A 25290-nucleotide genomic window follows, 5' to 3' on the forward strand; every position below is an offset into this window, starting at 1 on the left:
TGATTATTCCTGATTGTTTTGGGCTTCCTTTTAACCTGTACAAGCATGCTGCTCAGCCATTCTGCACTATGGAGGGGGTGGGGGTTGGAATGCCAGAACCCGTGGCGGTAAAAAACGTACTGTAGTAGTTGATCATTAATTTTCCTATTCATTGTTTGCAAAGGTGCCAAAAACAATAATTTTGGGGAACTTTGATTAAAAAAGTGTACAGGCATTATCTGCAGTACTTCTGCTAATCTACTTTGGACCTGCCTTGACAAATCAGTCTCAGAGAACAGGCTCACGTATTTCTGCATGTTGTTTGTTCATAATGACTCTTGCATCCTGTTCTGTACATAAACATTGTCTCGAAAAACAAAACTCATTAGTTTGCCTTAATTATAATAATAAAAAAAGAAAAACTACACATGTATTACCATTATAAGAAGGATGGAAGAGAATCCCAGCAACCCTGTTATGATAGAAGACATACAGGTACTTTGCTAGGACAACAAACATCATGCACGGAATATCAACCTGAAAAACTACAAACATGTAGTGCTCGTCTCACCTTCAATTTGATAAATTACAATAAAGGGATAAGGGAGCTCAGAGCAAAAAGTATTACAAATTTATTAAAGCATTATAACAATATAGACAAACAAGACATCCATAAAAATCCCCCCTAAAATCAAAGCACAATAGCTAGGCATCCAGCATGAGGAGTGCACTTCCTATAGATATCAGGATCTTTGCATGCATAGGAATTATCTTCAGGCCCAACTTATGCGTAAACAGTGATCACCGCTGCTCTGATTAGAGTAAGCGAATCTTCCGACTCCCCCCGTGTGCTGTATCTGCACGCCTCTGTGTTGCCACTTACGCAACCATTACTGACACTATGCGTGTCAAACCTCCCCAGCATCGGCCAGTATAGTATAGGCAAATGTCTATTATAGCGGTCCACTCACGTGAGCAGCCTAAAGGCTGCTCACGTGAGTGGACCGCTATAATAGACATTTGCCTATACTATACTGGCCGATGCTGGGGAGGTTTGACACGGATCAGGATTTACATCAGGATCTTTGCATGCATAGGAATTATCTTCAGGCCCAACTTATGCGTAAACAGTGATCACCGCTGCTCTGTGTTGCCACTTACGCAACCATTACTGACACTACGCATAGTGTCAGTAATGGTTGCGTAAGTGGCAACACAGAGCAGCGGTGATCACTGTTTACGCATAAGTTGGGCCTGAAGATAATTCCTATGCATGCAAAGATCCTGATGTAAATCCTGATCCGTGTCAAACCTGATCCGTGTCTTTGCATGCATAGGAATTATCTTCAGGCCCAACTTATGCGTAAACAGTGATCACCGCTGCTCTGATTAGAGTAAGCGAATCTTCCGACTCCCCCCGTGTGCTGTATCTGCACGCCTCTGTGTTGCCACTTACGCAACCATTACTGACACTATGCGTGTCAAAACTCCCCAGCATCGGCCAGTATAGTATAGGCAAATGTCTATTATAGCGGTCCACTCACGTGAGCAGCCTTTAGCTGCTCACGTGAGTGGACCGCTATAATAGACATTTGCCTATACTATACTGGCCGATGCTGGGGAGGTTTGACACGCATAGTGTCAGTAATGCTTGCGTAAGTGGCAACACAGAGCAGCGGTGATCACTGTTTACGCATAAGTTGGGCCTGAAGATAATTCCTATGCATGCAAAGATCCTGATATCTATAGGAAGTGCACTCCTATTAGGCACTCATGCTGGATGCCTAGCTATTGTGCTTTGATTTTAGGGGGGATTTTTATGGATGTCTTGTTTGTCTATATTGTTATAATGCTTTAATAAATTTGTAATACTTTTTGCTCTGAGGTACTTTGCTGTATGTTTCTGTAAGTCTGTGATTCTCTGCTTGTCTGGCTTAATCTATGGCTTCATTAAATGGCACGTCAGTGACATTGAACTAATCCTGACCTGCTTGCCACAGGATGAGCTTGACTCTTGGAAACTAGGATTTTGTTTTAAATGAACGTCAAGAATGCTTGCTTTGCTATAATGACTGGTTTGTTTTGAATGTACTTGCTGTAGTCTGAGCACACAAGAAAAAGGAATCACTGATAATGCAGCGCATCATCCGATCAGCGGAAAGGATAATTGGCTGTAGCTTACCTTCCCTGCAGGATCTTTACACTAGCAGGTGCAGAAAGAGAGCGACCAAAATTGCCTCTGACCCCTCTCACCCAGCTCACTCCATCTTCCAGCGCATGCCTTCAGGAGTAAGATTCCGGTCAATCGCTACCAAAACCTCCAGACACAGGAACAGTTTTTTTCCTCAAGCGGTAGCCATACTTAATGCTGAACCACGTTAGAGCTGCTAGGACTGAAAGTAATCAGCACAGAACTAAACATGAACAATTCTCACATTGCTTACTGCCACTATACTTATAATGTCCTTAACTTGTAATATTCACACTGTCTGTCCTTGTATTGTTTTTTGTTTGTGTTTGTTAAGCAACTGCCAAGACAAATTCCTTGTAGGTGCAAACTTACTTGGCGAAAAATAAATTGATTCTGATTCTGATGAATTTTTGTTGTTGTTGATCTACTAGGACATTTTCCATTTTGCTAAGTATGCAGGAGGCGTAAGTGAAATCTTTGATCGCTATGGATGCTGGCACACTCCAACAACATGACTCGTCACTCACAGTCAATGAGCAGGTATGTACTCTCTGTGACGTCTTAGGGCCATTTTATATGTAGAGCGACTACTGCACGCTGTGCGTACATTATTTTGTAAAATCAGTAGAATTAAAAGAGAAGGAAAGTGTGTTTGAACCGAATAGTACATAGGAAAAACAATTTATAGCTATTTATGTTTTTTTTTCCATTTAAAAGTTATCAACAGCAAAGCATCAGAATAGTGTTCAGACTCCTGTCTTTAGTTAGAATTCTAACCAATACCTGTGCGTACGTCAGAGGGATCATAGAGAAACAGATTGCTCGACTAATAGATCCAAAGATAAGTCACCTTGAAGAACAATAAACCCTGCTTGGTGAAACTTTTCTGCACTTATCTTTCAAAGCACTGCCAAAGGTATAGAACAAGCCCGCTTGCGCTGTACATCGGCTGGCCGGATTCATCTCTTTCCCCCCTCTCTCCCTGCAGAGTCGCGAGCAGGTGATTAGCGGGAGTTAACGCACCTACTCACCGCTTCCTGCGCTTTGTCTCCATGGCAACAGGGCATCACATGACACGCCGTCAGGACACGGCAGGATATTACATGCTGGCTGCCAGCCAGTCAGCCATTTGTGTGATACGCTGGCGTGTCATGTGACGCACGTCACATGGCAGCCTGTTATCATGGAGACACAACGCAGGAAGTGGGGAGTAGGTAAGTTTATCCCCACTAATTGCACACTTGCGACTCTGCAGGGAGGGAGGGGGAAACAGAGAGGAGGAGGCCAGGAATCTTAGGAAAGCGGCCCGGGACGCGCAGAGTTTGCCCAGGCCTGGTATAGAAGCTTCTTCTAGCAGGTAATTTTAAACCAAGGCCACAACACACTAACTTTTAAGAGGCGGAAAAGGCCTAATTCAGTTATCTTTCAAATTAATTTTATAGAAATTATAGAAAAAAATGTTTGAAAATGAATTGCAATTACAGATACAAGTTTCCACTTACCTATTTCCTATCATGTCTGTAGACAGAAAGTAAAGCTTAATCTTCCTAACGAGGACACAGCAGTAAAGGCCCAACAAAGGTCTCAAGCCTTCCCACTTTGTCCAAAACAAAACTACCCATATACAGTATATGGTACTCGCATATAAGCCAACCGCATATAAGCCGAGGTACCCCTTTTTCCCTTAGAAACTAGGAAAAATGATTGACTCGCGTATAAGCCCCTGCCCCAGTATAGTCTCCTCCACAGTAGCCAGATGTGCCCCCAATACAAGTCAGCCCCCTTCCCCATAGCTAGATGTGCCCCAAGGATGATACAGTTGTGTCTCAAGAGGCCATTAGATGGCGTCAGATATGAGACACAGCAATTGCCACACAGAAAGAATCCCTGATCATTGCACCACTGACACGTTGCTTGCATGCGCACTCTGCACACCATGTTGCAGGGGATGGGAGGCATGACACAGCAGGGAGCCAGATGGCATGAGCAGGATGGCTAGTGCATGATCCTTACGCTCTTCCGCCAGTAACAAAACCTGTTCCACCAACCGTTCTGCTCCACTTACTCACATATAAGCCAAGGGGGGTAACTTTTCAGCACATTTTTTGTGTTGAAAAATTAGGCTTATACGGGAATATAAAAGGTACATTTTTGGTTACATTGTCACATTAAATCTGGCATACAATTCAGTATTCCCTGCAAATTATTCAAGTGTTTGTCAATCTGTATGTGTCTTCAGGTGATTGTCATGTCTGGGCATGAAACCATTCGGGTGCTTGAAGTAGGGGTGGATACACCTGCACAGTCTGAGGAGAATGCAAAGTCTTTGGACCCTTCAGTTCCTGAGCCCACCTCAACTAACGATCCACCACGGGAGACAGTTTTATGCCATACAGAGAATACAAGCGCAGAGGCTGCAGGTATTGCAATATTATTTTCATTACAAAGCTAGAGGGACTTTACATGTGCGCATTGTTTGCAAAGTAGTACAATGCAAGAACACGTCTAGAACAGGGCTTCCCAGCCCTGTCCTCAAGTACCACCAATAGTGCATGTTTTGCAGAAAACCGAGCCTGACTCATGGTAGCTGCCGTGAGGTTACTGCAGAGCATAGCGCCCAGCGTATGTTACAACTCCCCTTCCCCTGGGATTCAGACGCCGGCAGCCATTCTCCTTCTGCTACAGGCTCTCTGGGGGTAAGATTTTTTTTTCTTGCTTTTTAAAAAGCAATGCTTTTAAAAAAGCGAATAAAAAAATTGTACCGCCTTTAGACCCTAAAGTCAGGACGGAATCATACAGCCACGGAGGTTAATGGTACTTGAGGACGGGGTTAGGAAGCTTTGATCTAGAACATTAGATGAAAGTGTTTTGCTTTTGTAATAAGAGTTAGTAAGTAGGGATGATCAATGAAATACAAATAATTTCTCCTTGCATTCAGATGTCATGTAAATGTTATACAGCTTGAACTTGGACCAATAAAAACTGGCAGGAAGTTATTCTGATTGTTCCAATTTCAAGCTGCATAATATTTACATAGAATTTGAATGCAAGGAGAAATGTTTTGCATCTCAACGATAGAACAATAAAGTAAGATTTTTACAAAAAAACAAAGGAAACTACGGATTTCACCATTCACAGATCCTCAACAGCTTACAGCTACCTGCTTACTGTACACACAGGGGCCCAGATGCAATTCACTTTTTCTCCTGAGTTGCCATGTGGGAGAGATTTTCAAATCTGTCAATAAAATGTCTTTTAAAGAGAACCCGAGGTGTGTTTGAAGAATATTATCTGCATACAGAGGCTGGATCTGCCTATACAGCCCAGCCTCTGTTGCTATCCCAAACCCCCCTAAGGTCCCCCTGCACTCTGTAATCCCTCATAAATCACAGCCATGCTGCTGACAAACAGCTTGTCAGAGCTGGCTTTGTTTATCTCTATAGTGTCAGTCTGCTGCTCTCCCCGCCTCCTGCAGAACTCCAGTCCCCGCCTGCATCCCTTCCCTCCCTGCTGATTGGAGGGAAGGGACGGGGGCAGGGACCGGAGCTATGCAGAAGGCGGGGGAGCAGCTGAGACTGACACTACAGATGTAAACACAGCCTCACAGCACAGCTGTGATTTATGAGGGATAGCAACAGAGGCTGTATGCAGATAACATTCTTTAAACACACCTCGGGTTCTCTTTAAGCCACCAGTAAGCAAGAAAATACTCATAATTTAGATAATACTTTTTTCACCAACCTATAGGTACTGTTTTAATTATAAATTGCTTAAAGTTATTTTAAAGAGGATGCGAAAATTATCTCCTAGGAGATAAATCAGAAAAAAAGTGAATTGCATATGGGCCAGTAGGTCTGAAACACTCCCCTCGCACAAGGGGGCTAACGTAATGTATCCACGCAATGAATGTTTGCATGTCTGCACTATGCATGTTACAGGGCTAGAGTTAGGACACCTACAATGTAGGTGACTAAGCAAGAGAATGCATTCTTTTGTGAACTAAGATCCCGGCTTTTAACTTAGTTGTAGGGATAACAGTGGTGCCTGGATGAGTGAATCTGTGAATGGATTTGTGTGCACATTTGCATGCCAAATATTTTTATCACATTAATGATGATTTTTATTTTTCCCTTGGCTCCCTGTTTTTAGTGACATCTTCAACTGGATTCATTTCACCTTCTTTTCCAGCTCTATTCACTGCTGCCACAAGCCAGCCTCAGCCCACTCTTGCTTCTTTTGCTGTACAGGCTGCACCCCAGGTGAGGCTCTCATCACAGTGGTTGTAGTGGAAATGATTTGAGTATTCTGTTCTATAACTTTGTCTGTAAGGAAAAAAAATGTTGCAATGCTTTGTAAAATGTAAATAAAAACAGGATGTGATTACTTGCAAATCATTTACACTCTATATGAAATGGAAAATGCTACAAAGATACTGGTTCAAATATTAAAACTAAGAAATTAAAAATATGTATTTCAAGTTGGTAAAGTGGCAACAAAAGACAGGAAAACTTGTGTAATGCTTTAAAGAGAACCCGAGGTGGGTTCTAAGAATCCAATTAGCATACAGAGGCTGGGTCTGCATATAATACCCAGCCTCTGTTGCTATATTGCAATATAGCAACAGAGGCTGGGTATTATATGCAGACCCAGCCTCTGTATGCTAATTGGATCCTTAGAACCCACCTCGGGTTCTCTTTAAAGAAAACTGATATAATATTTCACAACTAATTAAGTTATTGGCCATGGGTCAATAGCATGATTCAGTATAAAAGCAGTATCCCATAGAGGCTGAGTATCCTAGATTTAAAGATGGAGAGGGTAAACCACTTGGTGAAACATTGTGTTGGCATACTGTGCAACACTTTATGAATCCTTTTCCTCAGTGTAAAACTGCAAAGAATTTGGGAATATTGTTGTCTCCTGTATATAATATCAGTGAATGATTTAGAAAATCTTAAAAAATCTCTGTTTACAAGGGACAAGGCAGAAAGCCAATATTGAATAGCCATAATGTTTGTGATCTCAGATAGTACCACATTAAAAACAGACATGATTCTGTATTGGAAATCACTACATAAGTTTAGATAAGTTTCTGAAAACAGTTTGTTGCAGCTTCTAAAAATGCAAGTTAAAACTCTACCATGTAAAGAAAAAAAAATACATACAGAGGATTTAAAAACTCTGATCTTTTCTGCATAGGCAAAGTGGAAAACTGTCCTGTGGTCCGATATATCAAAATTTTAAATTCCCATGAGTGAAGGCTAATTCACACTACAAGAGCTTTTCTAAGCGCTCGGGATTTGTAAAGTTCTTGCTAATGTAATCCTATGTGTGTGTTCACACTGGAGCAATGTGATTTTGTAAAAATCCCCCATAGCATTGCATTAGCAAGAGCTTTTCAAATCTCGAGTGTTTAAAAAGCTCTTCTAGTGTGAACAAGCCCTAAAGCCCCATCTACACGATACGATTCTTTATACGATTCGATTACGATTCTATTTACGATTCGATTCAATTCGATTTGCCATTGTTTTGCAATGGCAAATCGAATTGAATCAAATCGAATCCCGATCGGACATGTTGGATTTAATCGGATCGTAAATAGAATCGTAATCGAATCGTATAAAGAATCGTATTGTGTAGATTGGGCTTAAGAGTCCAGAAGCCTGATTCAGTTCTTTGTGATAAAAGACTTGCTACATGCGAGCTTCTTATAACCCTGCATCTCACACAAGTTACTGGCTAATTCAGTTGCACACTTAATACTTGTGTGAATTCTAACTCGCCTGGCACATTCAATTAAACAGCTCAGCCTTTATTCAGTTCACTTATGTTCCTAAGTTTCCTCCTAGGTTTCCTCCTTTGTCTAATTATAACAAAGGGTTTAAAGTGGACTTGAACAGATGAAAAAAACATATAGAAATGCACCCCATATGTATTTACAGAGTGTACCCTGTCTAATCCTCCTTATCTAAGCACAAGTTGTAATTTGATCCCTCAGCTGTCTGCCCTGGCAGAGAGTAATGCTGGGCATACATGGCACGTTTTATATTATCAATCGAGCCGCTGATGGCTCGATTGATAATATTCAACCTGTCCGATACCCCGCCAGATCGATACTGCGCTCGATACCGGCGGGGAGAACAATGGGAAGAAACAAGCGGCTGATTAGCAGCGCCCGCGGGGACGAGCAAGAATCGATCCGCGCAGACAAGAGGTGACGCGCCGGCATCGAGCCGCTGGCTCGGTACTGGCGCACTATCTGTAAGATAGTATGCCGTGTATGCCCAGCATAAGGCTCGGTTTCCACTAGTGTATAGGATGCAAGGCGATCTCCGCATCCCCCCCCCCCCCCCCCTGCACATAAGTTTAGTTTGTTGTAAGTTTAAAGGTACCATCTAATGACTTGAATTTGTCAGGCTAAGTATACAGTGGGGCATTAAAGTTGCAAGTTAAAATAACATTTAACGCAGAATAACGCACTGCATTGAAAAATCAATGCCCCGTTCACAGTGCAGACGTGGCGTTGGTGTCTAACGCTGCACGTTAAGTTGCTGCATGCAGTGCGTTATACACGCTATTAGCTGCGTTAGACTGTTTGCACATGCTCAGTAATAACTTGGAAGCTTACTTTTCATTGCCTGTATTCTGTACTGTATCTGCTGTATGCGATGGTAACGCTGTGGTGTGACTTTTTTGGCACGTTGTGTTGTAAGTTTGCGTTGCGACTTTAATGTCACATCAAACCGCAACGTCCCACTGTGAATCTAGCCTCATTGTTTTTTTCATTCGGATTCCAAACTACACAGTGTCCCTGAATGAAAAACCTGATCAGTGATGCTTAGAACTTGTTGATTATTGTAGATTTGTGAAAACCTGTGTGATAAATACTAAGGCTGTGTACTGGTGTGCTAAACTTTCACTCGTACCAACAAAAGTATTTGCAATGTAAATCTTGTCTTGCAGGTATTGACTCAGGAAAATTTAGCTACACTGGTCACAGGACTAGTAGCCCAAGCGGGAGCCATTACCCAACCTCTGCTCATCCCTATAACTATTCCTGGACAAATGGCTGGCCAGCAAGGCTTAGCTGTTTGGAACTTTCCCACTGCTACACTAGCTGCTCTTCCTGGATTAACAGCTGCGCCCCCTGCTGGAGGAATGTTCAAACTGCCTATAACGAACCTTCAAGGTGCGATTATTATTATTATTGTTTTTATATAGTGCCGACATCTTCTGCAGCACATTGCAAGTATATAGTCAAGTCACTAACTCCCTCGGAGCAGCTATCAGCCTATAAAGTGTGCTACCTTTAAATAATCATATGCACTGATACAGTCTGACATTTTATGCAAATTGTACAACCCATGTCATTAAAAGTAGCCATACACGACTCTATTATGAGCTGATCACTTGGATTGTGATTGATTCTTTCCACACAACATTTTTTAACAGATACAGATACCAGCAGGAAATCTATTGAATTTTGATCAAAGGGCAGCATTGTCCATCGTTTGACAACAGCTCTTTTGTGGGGAAGTCTACCAGTATATTTTTGGTATTCATTTGATTTTTGTTTTGAGACATAGTGCAGATCAAGCAGCTTTCTACATGATTGATTGTCAGTTGGGGGGGGGGGGGGTTTGATCATTTGCCTTATCTAGGTATTCTCTCCTACTCACTATGCATGAAAAAGAATTCCGAGGAGGCTAAATACTGTCAACAGAAATAACGGGTGCTCCTTTTGAGAATAAGTATGAACCAGAAGTACAAAAATATGAAAAAACTACATAGTTTCAGGGAAAGTTAGAGAAAGGAATTGCACTACATACTTTGTAAAGCATTGCAGAAAATATGTGAGTGCTGTATAAATGCATAAATTAGCAGAGTCCCAGTTATCCAGAACTCAACTAACCAGAAGTCTCAACCACCCAGAACAAATTGCCGGCAGTGCTCACCATGGTGAAGGCCAACTTCTTCGGCTTTTTGTGGGCTATGCTGTGCTTAAAGACTGGATTCCACGGCTCCCCCAAGGTTAATATACTTTCAATTACTGTATTTTAACATTTAACACAGAGTTCATGATATGTATACAGAGTCGGGGGTTGTACTAGCTGGGCCTGTTTTTAACATTCAGTCTCAAGCAACCAGAAATCTGGCATCAGCCAGTCCCTGTGCCGGATAACGGGGACTTTGCTGTGTTAACCCCCTTGCCGTTCCAATTCTGACGGCAAGGGGGCGGCGCAGCACTTTTTAATTTTTTTTTTTTGTTTAATTCACGTAGCGAGCCCAGTGCTCGCTACATGATAGCCGCTGACAAACGGCATCCCCTACCTACTTAGATCGCCGCCGGCGATCTTTGCAAGCAGGAAATCCCTTTCAGAACGGGATTTCTTGCTGGGCTTTCCCCGTCGCCATGGCGACGGGGCGGGATGACGTCGGGACGTCAGAGGGAATCCCTATCCACCCCTCAGCGCTGCCTGGCACTGATTGGCCAGGCTGCGCAAAGGGTCTGGAGGGGGGGTGGCGTTTAGCGGCGAATCTGCGGCGGTGGCGGCGAACGAAATATGCACGCAGCTAGCAAAGTGCAATAAAAAAAAAGTATGCAAATCAGCCCAGCAGGGCCTGAGAAATCCTCCTGCGCAGGTTACCCCGAGCTGAGCTCGGGATAACCGGCAAACAGAGCTGGGACAAGGTCCTCCAGCACCCAAGGCTGAGACACCAAAGTGCTCCCCCTCCATCCCTCCCACCTCAGCTGTCACACACTGATTGCTATTAGACTAAGAGGGCCACAGGGCCCACAACCTCCCCAACACCTTAATATCTAGTTATCTGGCTTGCAGTCACTGCTATGTATCCCCTTTTCTTATTTATTTCTGCTTCAAACACAATTAGGAATGACAGCTGAATGAATTGTGCGCCCCCTCCTACACTGCGCCCTGAGGCTGGAGCCTCTCCAGCCTATGCCTCGGCCCGGCCCTGCCGGCAAGGAGGTTAATCTATGTTGCTCATAGTGACCAATCATAAACTAAAGGTGACCACTAAGTACACAATTTGCAAAATGTTTTTTAATAAACAATTCTTCGAATGAACATTCGGAAATAATCGTTTGGGACCACTAGTGGACACTAATCTGATTAATGAATTTGATTAGTTTTTTTGGATCGATTTCATTAATCTGATCGGATTGGTTAGGAAGTTTTTGTCCTTTAGTGGTCCCAAACGATAATTTCCGATCGTTCATATGAAGAGTCGTTCGTAAATGATCGTTCAGCAAATTGTATTGTAAGTGGCCACCTTAACACTCAAAATCTGATTGCACCTATTATCATAAACAAGTTTCTTTTCTTCTGATTTCTTTAAATAACTCTTCAGTGACTTCACCTGATAGATAGTTATTTGAAGGCAGTAGTAAGAGCTCCTGGGATACAAAGTGAAACCCTCTTTCTGATTCTTATAGCGGCATCAGTTTTGAACACAGCCCTGCAGACTCCTGTACAGGCAGCTCAAGCCATTCAGACAGTTTACCAAGCACAGCCAGCAGTTCAGGCTCAAGCTGCACTTCAAGCAACTGTCCAGACGCAGCAACTGCAGGCCACAGCAGCTATGCAGACTCCAGCATTGGTGTCAAATCCACTTTCAAAAGCAGAGCCTCAAACGCAGCTCACCGTCCAGCCAGCAAGCTTTACCTTCAACCCAGCTATTGTAAGTATGGTGCTTCATTAGTGTTGCACAAATGTATACCTGCACTATGGTGGTAGATGATTAAAGGGGAACTGAAGAGAGAAGTATATGGAGGCTGCCATGTTTATTTCCTTTTAAGCAATACCAGTTGCCTGGCAGCCCTGCTGATCCTCTGCCTCTAATACTATTAGCCATAGCCCCTGAACAAGCATGCAGCAGATCAGGTGTTTCAGACTTTAAAGTCAGATCTGGCAAGACTAGCTGCATGCTTGTTTTTGGTGCCAGGCAATTGGTATTGATTAAAAGGAAATAAATATGGCAGCCTCCTTAAACCTCTTACTTCACTTCCCCTTTAAGGCAGTGAAAATGTAGTGTTTTTCTCAGAAATGTTTTCAATCACATGGATGATGCAGTAGCTGGGTGTTCAAGAACTGCTGTGTGGTCACACAACATCTTAAATGAGCCAAATCTCCCAGGACCTTAGTAGTGTTACAGCTTCCTTGTGCCTCTCCTGGTTTGGTTACAAATGTCTGATGCCCCCCTCACATTGTGATCCTGCTTTTCTGTCTCCAACAATGTGTTGCAGATTCCTAGTGTCCCCAATGGGTGTTCCTGCTTCCTCTTTAGTACATTGCCACCTTTGCCATGCTCATCAACCACAGAAAGACAGGAACCAACTGAGAATGTTGACAGAGATTGTCTGTTGCACTGTTACAGCTGACAGAGATTGGAGGTTGCACTGTTACAGCTGACAGGGATTGGAGGTTGCACTGTTATAGGTGACAGTGATTGGAGGTTGCACTGTTACAGCTGACAGTGATTGGAGGTTGCACTGTCACAGCTGACAGGGATTGGAGGTTGAACTGTTACAGCTGACAGGGATTGGAGGTTGCACTGGTATAGGTGACAGGGATTGGAGGTTGCACTGTTACAGCTGACAGAGATTGGAGGTTGCACTGTTACAGCTGACAGGGATTGGAGGTTGCACTGTTATAGCTGACAGAGATTGGAGGTTGCACTGTTATAGGTGACAGGGATTGGAGTTTGCACTGTTACAGCTGGCAGCGATTGGAGGTTGCACTGTTATAGCTGACAGAGATTGGAGGTTGCACTGTTACAGCTGAAAGAGATTGGAGGTTGCACTGTTATAGCTGACAGGGATTGGAGGTTGCACTGCAGTGTTCTCCCCAGATTTTTTTTCCAGCCGGGTGGTATGAAAAAGTAGCCGGGTGGTGCGAGATGAAAGAATACAGGGCCGGTGTTTGTGTGAGCAACTATGCTTACAGCATAGGAGGAGCACCCGCCTAAATGAGCCTGGGGAGAACACTGTACTGTTACATCTGACAGGGATTGGAGGTTGCACTGTTACAGTTGACAGGGATTGGAGGTTGCACTGTTATAGCTGACAGGGATTGGAGGTTGCACTGTTACAGCTGACAGAGATTAGAGGTTGCACTGTTATAGGTGACAGGGATTGGAGGTTGCACTGTTATAGGTGACAGGGATTGGAGTTTGCACTGTTACAGCTGACAGTGATTGGAGGTTGCACTGTTATAGGTGACAGGGATTGGAGGTTGCACTGTTACAGCTGACAGTGATTGGAGGTTGTACTGTTACAGCTGACAGATATTGGAGGATGCACTGTTATAGGTGACAGGGATTGGAGTTTGCACTGTTACAGCTGACAGCGATTGGAGGTTGCACTGTTATAGGTGACAGGGATTGGAGGTTGCACTGTTACAGCTGACAGCGATTGGAGGTTGCACTGTTATAGGTGACAGGGATTGGAGGTTGCACTGTTACAGCTAACAGGGATTGGATGTTGCACTGTCACATCTGACAGGGATTGGAGGTTGCACTGTTACAGCTGACAGAGATTGGAGGTTGCACTGTTATAGGTGACAGGGATTGGAGTTTGCACTGTTACAGCTGACAGCGATTGGAGGTTGCACTGTTATAGGTGACAGGGATTGGAGGTTGCACTGTTACAGCTAACAGGGATTGGATGTTGCACTGTCACATCTGACAGGGATTGGAGGTTGCACTGTTACTGCTGACAGAGATTGGAGGTTGCACTGTTATAGGTGACAGGGATTGGAGTTTGCACTGTTACAGCTGACAGCGATTGGAGGTTGCACTGTTATAGGTGACAGGGATTGGAGTTTGCACTGTTACAGCTGACAGCGATTGGAGGTTGCACTGTTATAGGTGACAGGGATTGGAGGTTGCACTGTTACAGCTGACAGCGATTGGAGGTTGCACTGTTATAGGTGACAGGGATTGGAGGTTGCACTGTTACAGCTAACAGGGATTGGATGTTGCACTGTTACAGCTGACAGGGATTGGAGGTTGCACTGTTACTGCTGACAGGGATTGGAGGTTGCACTGTTACAGCTGACAGGGATTGGAGGTTGCACTGTTACAGCTGACAGGGATTGGAGGTTGCACTGTTACAGCTGACAGGGATTGGAGGTTGCACTGTTACAGCTGACAGGGATTGGAGGTTGCACTGTTACAGCTGACAGGGATTGGAGGTTGCACTGTTACAGCTAACAGGGATTGGATGTTGCACTGTCACATCTGACAGGGATTGGAGGTTGCACTGTTACTGCTGACAGAGATTGGAGGTTGCACTGTTATAGGTGACAGGGATTGGAGTTTGCACTGTTATAGGTGACAGGGATTGGAGGTTGCACTGTTACAGCTGACAGTGATTGGAGGTTGTACTGTTACAGCTGACAGATATTGGAGGATGCACTGTTATAGGTGACAGGGATTGGAGTTTGCACTGTTACAGCTGACAGCGATTGGAGGTTGCACTGTTATAGGTGACAGGGATTGGAGGTTGCACTGTTACAGCTGACAGCGATTGGAGGTTGCACTGTTATAGGTGACAGGGATTGGAGGTTGCACTGTTACAGCTAACAGGGATTGGATGTTGCACTGTCACATCTGACAGGGATTGGAGGTTGCACTGTTACAGCTGACAGAGATTGGAGGTTGCACTGTTATAGGTGACAGGGATTGGAGTTTGCACTGTTACAGCTGACAGCGATTGGAGGTTGCACTGTTATAGGTGACAGGGATTGGAGGTTGCACTGTTACAGCTAACAGGGATTGGATGTTGCACTGTCACATCTGACAGGGATTGGAGGTTGCACTGTTACTGCTGACAGAGATTGGAAGTTGCACTGTTATAGGTGACAGGGATTGGAGGTTGCACTGTTATAGGTGACAGCGATTGGAGGTTGCACTGTTATAGGTGACAGGGATTGGAGTTTGCACTGTTACAGCTGACAGCGATTGGAGGTTGCACTGTTATAGGTGACAGGGATTGGAGGTTGCACTGTTACAGCTGACAGCGATTGGAGGTTGCACTGTTATAGGTGACAGGGATTGGAGGTTGCACTGTTACAGCTAACAGGGATTGGATGTTGCACTGTTACAGCTGACAGGGATTGGATGTTGCACTGTTACAGCTGACAGGGATTGGAGGTTGCACTGTTACAGCTGACAGGGATTGGAGGTTGCACTGTTACAGCTGACAGGGATTGGAGGTTGCACTGTTACAGCTGACAGGGATTGGAGGTTGCACTGTTACAGCTGACAGGGATTGGAGGTTGCACTGTTACAGCTGACAGGGATTGGAGGTTGCACTGTTACAGCTGACAGGGATTGGAGGTTGCACTGTTATAGCTGACAGAGATTGGAGGTTGCACTGTTATAGGTGACAGGGATTGGAGGTTGCACTGTTACAGCTAACAGGGATTGGATGTTGCACTGTTACAGCTGACAGGGATTGGAGGTTGCACTGTTACTGCTGACAGGGATTGGAGGTTGCACTGTTACAGCTGACAGTGATTGGAGGTTGCACTGTTACAGCTCACAGGGGCTGGAGGTTGCATTGTTGCAAGTGAAATGAGAAAGAAACATTGTGTAGTGGCAAAATGTATTTTAAGATACAAAGGTAAAAAGTTCAGCTGGAACTTCTATTTTCCCTCAGCTATTCTTTGCCCTGGCACTGTTACAGTATTTTAAGCATAATTATAATGTCAAAAGGCACTCAGTGAATATCCCTTTGTGTATTACACAATATGTGCCAGGAGGTGGCGCAGCTATGAGTTAAATGTGTGTTCACTATACTCATCAATAGGGATGGTTATTAAAATGCTAAACATTTTGATCTGTTGAACGTTTTATGTGAACTCTATGCAAATTTATGAAGATTGGAAATAAACCAGTCAAATGTAGAAGCTTTGATTGCATTGGTCAATTTCAAAGCTACATACATTTGCATAAAACTGTCATTAACTTGGAATTATTAGCATGTCATTGACTGCTACAGGACTGCTACATGATTTTATTTAACGTGCTGATTAAAATATTGATTCCGTTTGTAATTACCGGTAATAGCCACACAGCCAGGTTTAATGCATGTTACAACAAACAAAAGGACCCAACTAATGATGACCATGTTCTTTTTTTCAGATCAGTGCTGCTCCTCTAGGTGGTCAACCACAGCTGCTGAGCTCTCTGGCTGCAACCCCCATTATTGCCAATGCTATTCCTGGGGTACAAGGCATCACAAGTCAGCTAATCACCAATGCACAGGGTCAGGTAATACGTGTCATCTAACACAATGCTGGTAACGCGTGAAGAGTGTATTATAAAGCATAAGGTGTTGTGCTGAAAGAGGGATGAGTTGATTTTCTGTAATGGCAACACATTGGGCTCGATTCCTCCTAAAGAGGTTTAGGTCGTACTAAGCTTTGCACGCTAAGTTAGTGAGCGAAAAGTTTAGTGCCACGCCTATAAAGTCGCACCAGGTGCGCACGAAACGTCGCAGGGCGTGACGATTTGGGGGCACCCGGTGCGACGTTATAGGCACGCCCAGTGTGCCGTTTTTCCGCACACATCGGTCAGCGCTAAACTTTGCGCGCGATGAGTAAAAGCTGTGGGCGTGCTAACTACCTAGCACTGTAGTTAGCACACCCAAAGCTTGTAGGCATGCTAACTAAGTTAGCACGCTTTTGTGAATAGAGGCCATTGTCATACAGTCGGGCTTGCAGTGCGGAAGTCGTGGCCATAGTAAGAATTTTGAATGGAACATGCTGATGATGGTTTCCACAAGACGTGACTGCACTGCAAAATGGTCAGCTGTCTAACGTTAGCATGTACTAGAAATTGAAAGTTTGCAAATGAAAATTTAACGATGGCCACACACATTACAATTTTTCTGTTCAATGTTACTACAATTCAATTAAAGTGAATCGATCAAGAAATCTCAAATGGGATAACATTTCCCTTTTTAAAAATGTTTTCTTTTTTTGAGATTGTACGTGTTGGAAAATTCAGACCAACTTCACCAAGAATTGTGTGTGTGAAAAAGAAAAATGTATGTAACTATTCAGTAAATACCAAACTTTATTTGTATAAACAACAAAAAGTATGGAACTGTGCTAAAGTGTGTGCATGCACATAATGAAATGGCGGAAAGAGTATGTTATGGTATGTAGTGTGACAATAATATACAGAATCCCTTTATAGTAAACTCCAAGGGACCAGGAAAAGTAGTTTACTATATCAGAAGTTTACTATATCAGAATTGGTCAAACATTGTATTTATTGTATTTATACAGACACAGTCACTGGGACCTGAGGACTGAGTTTACTGTATCCAGAGGTTTACTATATCAGAGTTGTTGTTTTTTTTTTTGTAGATCAATAATATGTAACTGCATTGTACTTGGTTTATTTATGTAATTAATAAACAGAAATCATTGAGTGTTTGTAGCAAAATAAAGTGTGGTAAATGCAGTTATAGGTAGCAATGTGGTATTCAGTGGTAATTGTAATGCTTATGATGATGGCGTAAGATATTGATAGAAGTACAGAGATAGAATATGGTGATAAATGTCACAGTGGAAAATGCAGTTCTATGAAAATGCAAAATTATCAAAAGTTGAATATTAAGTGAAAGGTTGCCATGCCAGGAGTGTTTTTTAACCAACCAACTTTTTTGACTATACTATCTTTTTCCCCCCAAAATTGGGGCAATCTTGAACACACGTAGAAGTTGTAAGGCTTTACATAAATTGAAACAAACAATATTAAAGAGCCGATCCGAAGCTCGGGTACAAAATGAGATACCAAAAGAGAAGAAAGCCTCCAAATCTTAATAAGGCTTCCCTCCCTGCTCTGATGTCCCCCGCCGTTGAGCATGGCCCCCAGAAGATTAGCGACAATGCATTTTCGCTTATCCTAACGGGGTCACACAGCTCTTCTTCCTCCAGCGTGGGTGCGCAGTAACCGACCGAACCTGCCCGCGCATGCACAGTAAGCTGTAGCCCCAGGCTCCATGGTACTGCTCATGCGTGGGCGGGCTCATAAGGCTACTGTGCAGCCATGCTTCAGGAAGAGGAGCTGCACAGCCCCAATGTGGAGGGGGGAGGGCGTGCTCAGCAAAGGGGGACAACAGAGTAGCGAGGGAAGCCTCAATAGAATCCTGAAGCTTCCCTCTCTTAAGGCAAGTACACTTTAAAGGTGCCCATACACTCGTCAGATTGGCAGCAGATAGATAAGAAATGCATCTGATGATCTATCTGATGCGTTTTTAGAACATTTTTAGTTGCTGTGATCACATACAGTAACATAGCTAGGAGGCTTTGGGCCCCAGTGCAAGTTTTACATTTGGGGCCCCCCAAGCATTCTATACATAATTCACATTATATATAGAATGTGTAGTGCAACAAAACCTGCCAAGGACATCCACAATATGAGAGCTCTAAGCAGAGAATGGGAAATGTTTGTTATTTATTATCACTATTAAAAGCATATATAAAAGTGATCTTTACTAGCATAGCACCAATGAAGAGCTAATACTGCAATTGACAGAGGGTCCCTGGTGGGCCCCTCTGGTCCAAGGTCCCTGGTGCGGTCACAACCAATGCATTCCCTGTTCCCATGATCCTGACCAGCAAATCGGAGCCGTATATGTCTATGACATGTTAAATCTGATCGCATGCTTCTTACGAGTTATTCTACACATGAGTGGTGTTTGGCAGATTGTGTTTAGCAATGTGGAAAAAAAAATTACAAACTTGGCCCTGCCCAAGCGGTGCTCAACAAGTTTTTGCTGTTTCTGCAGAGGAATGTTGCTTAACGCTTGACTACTACAGTTGGACACTTTACATTGTCTTTCCCTATCATAGATAGCCGATAATATGTTTGCCAAGGTAATAGAAGATGTACCTGTGTGTCAAGCTCACAGCTGCAGCAGCAGCCGCCATAGACCTCTTAAAGCTTATGTAACCCCTGTTTGAAAAAAAAAAAAAAAGTCAGATACTCACCCAAGGAGAGGGAAGGCTCAGTCCTAATGAGCCATCCCTCTCCTCTCCCGGTGGCCCCGCTGCTGCGCTGGCTCCTCCGTTCTCATCCCCCGCCGAGGGGACTTCCTCCCGAAGACAGGCGGCACACACGCGAGTGCGTCATAGAGGACGGCTTTTTTTTTTTTAACCCGGTTCCCATTCGCTTTAAAAGGCCACTATTACGAAAAACTGGAAATACATGATTGTTTCTACACATAATCACCTCCTTATCCTAACCATTTATCTTATCTTTTTACAAGGTTTTCAATCCCTTTGTTGTAGTAGCATCACACTCCTTATCTGTAAATTGAAGGAATTAGAGTTACTGGCATTCTGCAGTTACCTGTCAAACTGCAGGGCTAATGCTGGGAATACACAATCTCAGCAGATTTACTGGCCAATTGATTTTCTGATAGATTTTCCAGTCGTTTTTTCCTATTAATTTCCATTCACCTCTATGAGAAAATCAGAAAAACTATTGAAATCAGATCGGACCTGTTGGAAATGAACTATCGAGCCATCTATCTGCGAAAAAGACTCATGGGCCTCGATTCACAAAGCGGTGATAACCCAGTTATCACGCCTAAAAGACTTTAGGCGTGATGACCTTTTCACCACTGAGTTATCACCGGTTTTTCCTGCTCTTCGCGCAAAGTTACCGCGCGTAAGCGCGTTCGCGAGTACGCGCGTGAGAGCGCGCGCAAAGTCCCATAGGGCTTAATGGGAGCTTCGCGCGAAGCGTCGGGTGTTGCGCGCGCACTTACGCGCGAGTTTCTACTTATCATGCCTAAAGTGACTTTAGGCGTGATAAGGGCCTTTTCACCACGGTGCTAACACTTTGCACCGCTTGGTGAATCGAGCCCATGGGGTCTGATTCACAAAGCGGTGATAACTCAGTTATCACGCCTAAAACACTTTAGGCGTGATAACTTTTGCACCGCTGAGTTAGCACTGATTTGTGCTCTTTATCGCGCGCAAAGTCCCGTGCGCAAAGTTTTTGCGCGCGTAATCACGCAATTCCATGCGCAGCACCCATAGGGTTTTTGTGGAAAACAATTTTTATTTTTATTCTTATTATCAATGGGCGTCTTCGCGCGCATCGCGCTGTGCGGCTGCGCGCGCAAAACTTTGCGCACGAGTTTCCTCTTATCACGCCTAAACTGAGTTTAGGCGTGATAAAGGGCTTTTCACTGGCGTGCAAAGTGTTTGCACCGCTTTGTGAATCAGGCCCTTGGTGTATTCCCAGCATAACAAGTTAAATTACACAGAAAGAAGGCAGAAGTAGGGCAATACAAGTCTCTAACAAACATTGAAATGTAAAAATAGGAGGTAGAGTGGACTTTTTTTTAGTAATGGGTCACATTTTAGCATGCATTTTTAATGTGCTATTGAGATGCCCGGCGGCGAATAATGTTGCTTGGTTTACATTAAGGGCTGTTTCACATTGCAAGAGCTTTTTAAGCGCTAGTAATTTGAAAAGCTCTTGCTCATGCAATGCTATGGGTGATTTTTATAAAATCACATGGCTCCAGTGTAAACATACACATAGCATTACATGAAAATCACAAGCGCTTACAAAAGGCTCTTGCAGTGTAAACCAGCCATGAGAAATAGGAGCATTAACCCCTGAGTTACGTACTTTTTACAGCTTCCCTGTACTCTCCTTTCATTGTTCCATTTATTACAAGCCACACTTCAGTAGACCTGTACCCATAAGAGACTAAATCTGTCATTTCTCTGTCATTTCGCCATTCTGTGCTGTACAGGTTATTGGCACGCTTCCATGGTTACTCAACACTCCAGGCATCACAGCAGGGGCTGCAGCAGCTGCTGTCTCAGCTCCAAATTTGGTTCAAGCAGTGACACCTCAGCTCCTGTTAAATGCTCATGGACAAATTATTGCCACTCTGGCTAGCAGCGCTATTCAGCCAGCAGCTATAAGAAAACAAGCTTCACAGGACAGTCCAGCTAAGGCAGATCAGCAGGTAATGTCATGCTTTATCTTCAAGTGCTATTTCAAAAATGCTCATAAAGCAGCAAATGGCCACCTCAGAACAGTAAATCACCAAGCTTTTGAGATGTCCCAAATTGTTCACTAATTATAAGAATTGTGCTTGAGGTGAATAGCAATTTGTAAAATAGTTGACATTTGCAGTATTAATGCTATGCATATTACAGCAACTTTCTTTTTAAATTAATATTTTTGTTGCCAATTAACCTTTATAATTATAGAAGTTTTGAGGCCAGGAAAGTGCATAGTGCGCAGCAGTGTATCTTCCTTTCCTCGTCCCACTAGTCCCTGTAGGCATACACCCGTTCCCCCAACCTAATACACAGAGTATACATAGTAAAGTATGATGGATGAGGAAGATGCTTTACTGGCCACTGTATTTTGGTGATTCAAACTGTTTGATCTAGAGGTTAAGCTGAATGATTGCTATATAAATACTAAATAATAATAATAATGATTGCTTGAATGGATTTGCCTGTTTTCACGAGGGTGCGTAATCACACATGACTACTGTCATCTGCAGGGATTGGAACTCAATACCTTGGGCAACAGTTCAGTGCCTGATATTGTGACACTTTTTTTCTGGAAAAATTAAGCAATAATGTCTTAGTGGTGTGTGTATATGTGTACAGTCTCAGCTGATAAGTAGCATTAGTTATTGGGTAGCTAATGTGCATTGAATAAAATTACATCAGAGGCCCGTTATCCGGAATCAGGGAACCAGAAGTCTCAACTAACCGGCATGCCTGAAGGATTAAAGGGGCCTCTGGTTTGGGGTGTTCTGGGGGGGTTGCGCTGCCACAAAATACCGACCCTCCAGCGACGTCCTGCATCACCTCGCAGGCTCCTAGCGGCTTCCGGCATCCGTGCATGCAAGTGGGTGTGTCACGTGACCCGATGAGGGTCAGCTGATGGCTTCTGTGCACAAGCCAGAAAGCTGCTATGACCCTGTGAGGTGATGCAGGACATCGCTGGGGGATCGGTGGAGGCTCTGTTAGTATTCTGCCTGCACCTGGGGGAGATTTGTGCATTTTTGGCCGGCAAGCACATGTATCTGGCATCAGGCGATCTCTGCCAGTGCTGGTTATTGGGGACTTTGCTGTAGTTACAAAAAGACCTGTTGAAAAATGTTTGGGAGAAATTTGCTGCATTCCCGAAGACCTACTGATTCTGCAGCTAATGAATCTCCTTCTTTGTCCAATGTTCCAATTTATTCAGATATAAGTTGTATAAACATATTTTCCAAAGGTATAGTAATACCATTTTTGTCCATTGCTAGAGAGATGCAGAGCTGGAGTCCATCCAATAACAAAAGTTCTTGCCAAAAATAGTGATTTTTGTTTTTTTTAAATATTGTCTTGTGTTGGGTGAAGATTCCCCCTTCTCTAGCAGGCCAAACAAGCAGATTAGACGCAAGGTATTAAATGGGATTATGATGATTTGAGACAGGAAATCCACTACTGTTGCCCATAATAAATGTATAACTGGTTAGTTCCAAATCATGTGCCGAAACCCCACCCTGTCCTCCCCACATGCTGTGACATCTGGGAAGTGTTTAGTGTCTCCTTTTGGACAGTCATTCATAAATCAGAAATGCCTAATGTATATTATATAAAGTTTTGACATTGTATTTATTATTAACAATAGAAGACACTAGGGTGTGTGAATTTCAAATATTATTCCAGTTGTTTATTTTCAGTTGTGTATCATTCACCTTTGCTACCATTAGTGCCCTGAGACCTTACAGTGATTGGGTTTATACTCCCAAAACTAAAATTTCATTAACTAATCTTAATTACATAAAAAAAAAATTGAAAGCAATCCCAAAGCATTCTCTGTGCGTAAAAATGTTTAGGCTGTGTTCCCACTAGAGCGAAGAACAGTAATTTTTTTGTCTGTTCTCCATTCATCTAGTGAACAGTTCCTGTTTTCTGTTGCAGTAAGCGGAGCGCACTTCTGTGCAGTCTGCAATAATCTCAGCAGGTGGATGCATTCCCCCATACAGCCTAATGGGGTAACACCTCTGCCCCGGGCTACAGGCGGACCATCAGAGTGGACAGTGCACTATCTGGACAGTACACTAAGTGGGAACAGAACCTTACTTTCACTACAGAAAGCAGTACAGGCTTGCTTATCTCTGGCTAATCGGCAAATGTAATAATTGCGGGGCAGGGTACACTCTCTGCCTGTGTATTGATTCTGTTCCCTCCTCTCTCCCTCTGCTGAGTAGACACATTGCCCAAGCAACAGCTTAGTCACTTCAGCAGAAAAGTAGGGGGCAGAGTGAAGACACAGGCAGAGAGATTCTTACCAGAAATTACTACATATGCCGATTACCCAGAGATAAGCAAGCCTATACTGCTCTATGCATATATATAGTTACTGAAATTTTAGTTTTCAGACTATGGTCCCACTTTAACTGCTTTGGTACCAGCGGTTCCTGGCCTGATATCGCCGATCGCTCCGCTCTCCCGTCACTGATGCTCAATTGTCAATGAGATTGGCTCACAGTGATCACGGGGTCAGGAGCCAATGAAATCGCCTCCTGACTGGCTCAAGGAGCTCTGCTGTCCTACCGACAGCAGGGTGTGTGGGCTGTAGCAGCGGGAAAGATGCATAACCAGTGGTATCATGCTGCCGGCTAATTGAAATCTTTGTGCTGGCAGGGATAACAGCTCCCAAACAGGGCATAGATTTCAATTAGCGCGGTCCGGAAGCGGTTAATGTGCCAGTAGGAAAATGTGCAGTGATTATAAGTTGAGAGAATCAGATTGTGCCAGTCATGCATGTTACAGCTGTAGGATTCTTCTTTTTATTATTATTATTAATAAGAAAATGTATTTACAAAATGCTAAAGGTTCATTATATGTCACAATGCCATAACATCCAGAACGCCTCATATTGAAAGTTTACTGAGTAGAAAAGTTGTAACATTTTATTTCATCACACTGATAACTTAAATCTAGACATTTTCTAGCTTAAAGTAAATATTATTAATACTTATTTTTTTTTATCTTAATTTTCAAACAATGTTCAGCTTCAGCCAATTCAGCAAATTCAGCCTGCTCCATCTATAACACAACCCTCAGTGGTCGTAGCAAATCCAACTCCAGCCAATGCATCAACACCTTCCCAGGTGCACATCAGCTGTTCCGAGCCTCCAACAGTGGGCCAGCTGGTGTCAAGTAAGTAGACCGGTGTTATTTGTCTGTATACTTCCAGGAAATCATCTGTCCCTGGTTAACTCACTATTTAACCCTGTTAAGATTTCATCTGCATATTTTGCAACAGCAGCACAAATATTTATTGCCACTGGCCTCTGTGTGGATACAGACGGAAATAGCTTTAAACTGAATTTGCCATGGGATAAACACGGGGGCACCATTGATGTACAGCAAGTAAAAATGATGCAAGACAAGCCTATTAAAGGGGCACTATGGCAAAGACCAGTAGCATTTGAAATTCTATGTCTCTGTCACTTACAGTAAGTATAATAGTCCCCAATCCATCTGGATAAATCTGCAAGCGGCGTTTGCACCGTCGGGAAAGGATGAACATGTAGACGATCGTTTACACGATAGAAGTTCACACATTTTTTACCAGTACGACATTTCAGAAAATTCATACAAAACTAGTGCAGTTTTCAGTACGTAATGAATTAAGTCTCAGAACACATGCCAGGTTACTAATTTCTACCAATTGTGATCAAGAACACACACACACACACACACACACACACACACACACACACACACACACACACACCTCATTGGCTGCTTTAGAATGACCTCATTGGCTGCTTTAGAATGGCCTCATTGGCTGCTTTAGAATGCTTTTCCCATGCCTTTTACCCACACCTCCTGTCATGGAGTTGACACTGGAGGGAAGTCGAGTGGCAGGTTGGCCTCTGGATCCTAATGAGGCTTCCCTCAGCGCCTCCTGTCACCGAGTGCAGACCCAACGCATAAAGTGCAGCCACGCCTGTGCGGTAAGCCGGAGTTGTTCATGCATGAGTGGCTCCGTGCTACTGTTGAGGCGTGGCCATGCTCGTGTCAGCATAA

At 43.5% G+C, this 25290-nt stretch overlaps 1 protein-coding gene across 6 annotated transcripts in view; it reads left to right on the top strand.

Annotated features, from left to right (window-relative positions):
• POU6F1 (POU class 6 homeobox 1) overlaps nucleotides 1–25290 on the top strand; it is a 79787-nt gene that overhangs the window by 50406 nt on the left and 4091 nt on the right. For all 6 annotated transcript variants that reach the window (XM_068267385.1, XM_068267388.1, XM_068267386.1 and 3 more), the window contains 8 exons: nucleotides 2602–2710; nucleotides 4410–4590; nucleotides 6320–6429; nucleotides 9134–9359; nucleotides 11628–11872; nucleotides 16340–16468; nucleotides 20985–21203; nucleotides 24267–24414. In XM_068267385.1, the coding sequence (XP_068123486.1) occupies nucleotides 2657–2710; nucleotides 4410–4590; nucleotides 6320–6429; nucleotides 9134–9359; nucleotides 11628–11872; nucleotides 16340–16468; nucleotides 20985–21203; nucleotides 24267–24414 (1312 nt within the window). In that variant the 5' untranslated portion in view covers nucleotides 2602–2656. The remainder of the gene's footprint in view (nucleotides 1–2601; nucleotides 2711–4409; nucleotides 4591–6319; nucleotides 6430–9133; nucleotides 9360–11627; nucleotides 11873–16339; nucleotides 16469–20984; nucleotides 21204–24266; nucleotides 24415–25290) is intronic.

Source organism: Hyperolius riggenbachi, chromosome 2 (assembly GCF_040937935.1).
Source record: "Hyperolius riggenbachi isolate aHypRig1 chromosome 2, aHypRig1.pri, whole genome shotgun sequence".
NCBI classification, from domain to species: domain Eukaryota; kingdom Metazoa; phylum Chordata; class Amphibia; order Anura; family Hyperoliidae; genus Hyperolius; species Hyperolius riggenbachi.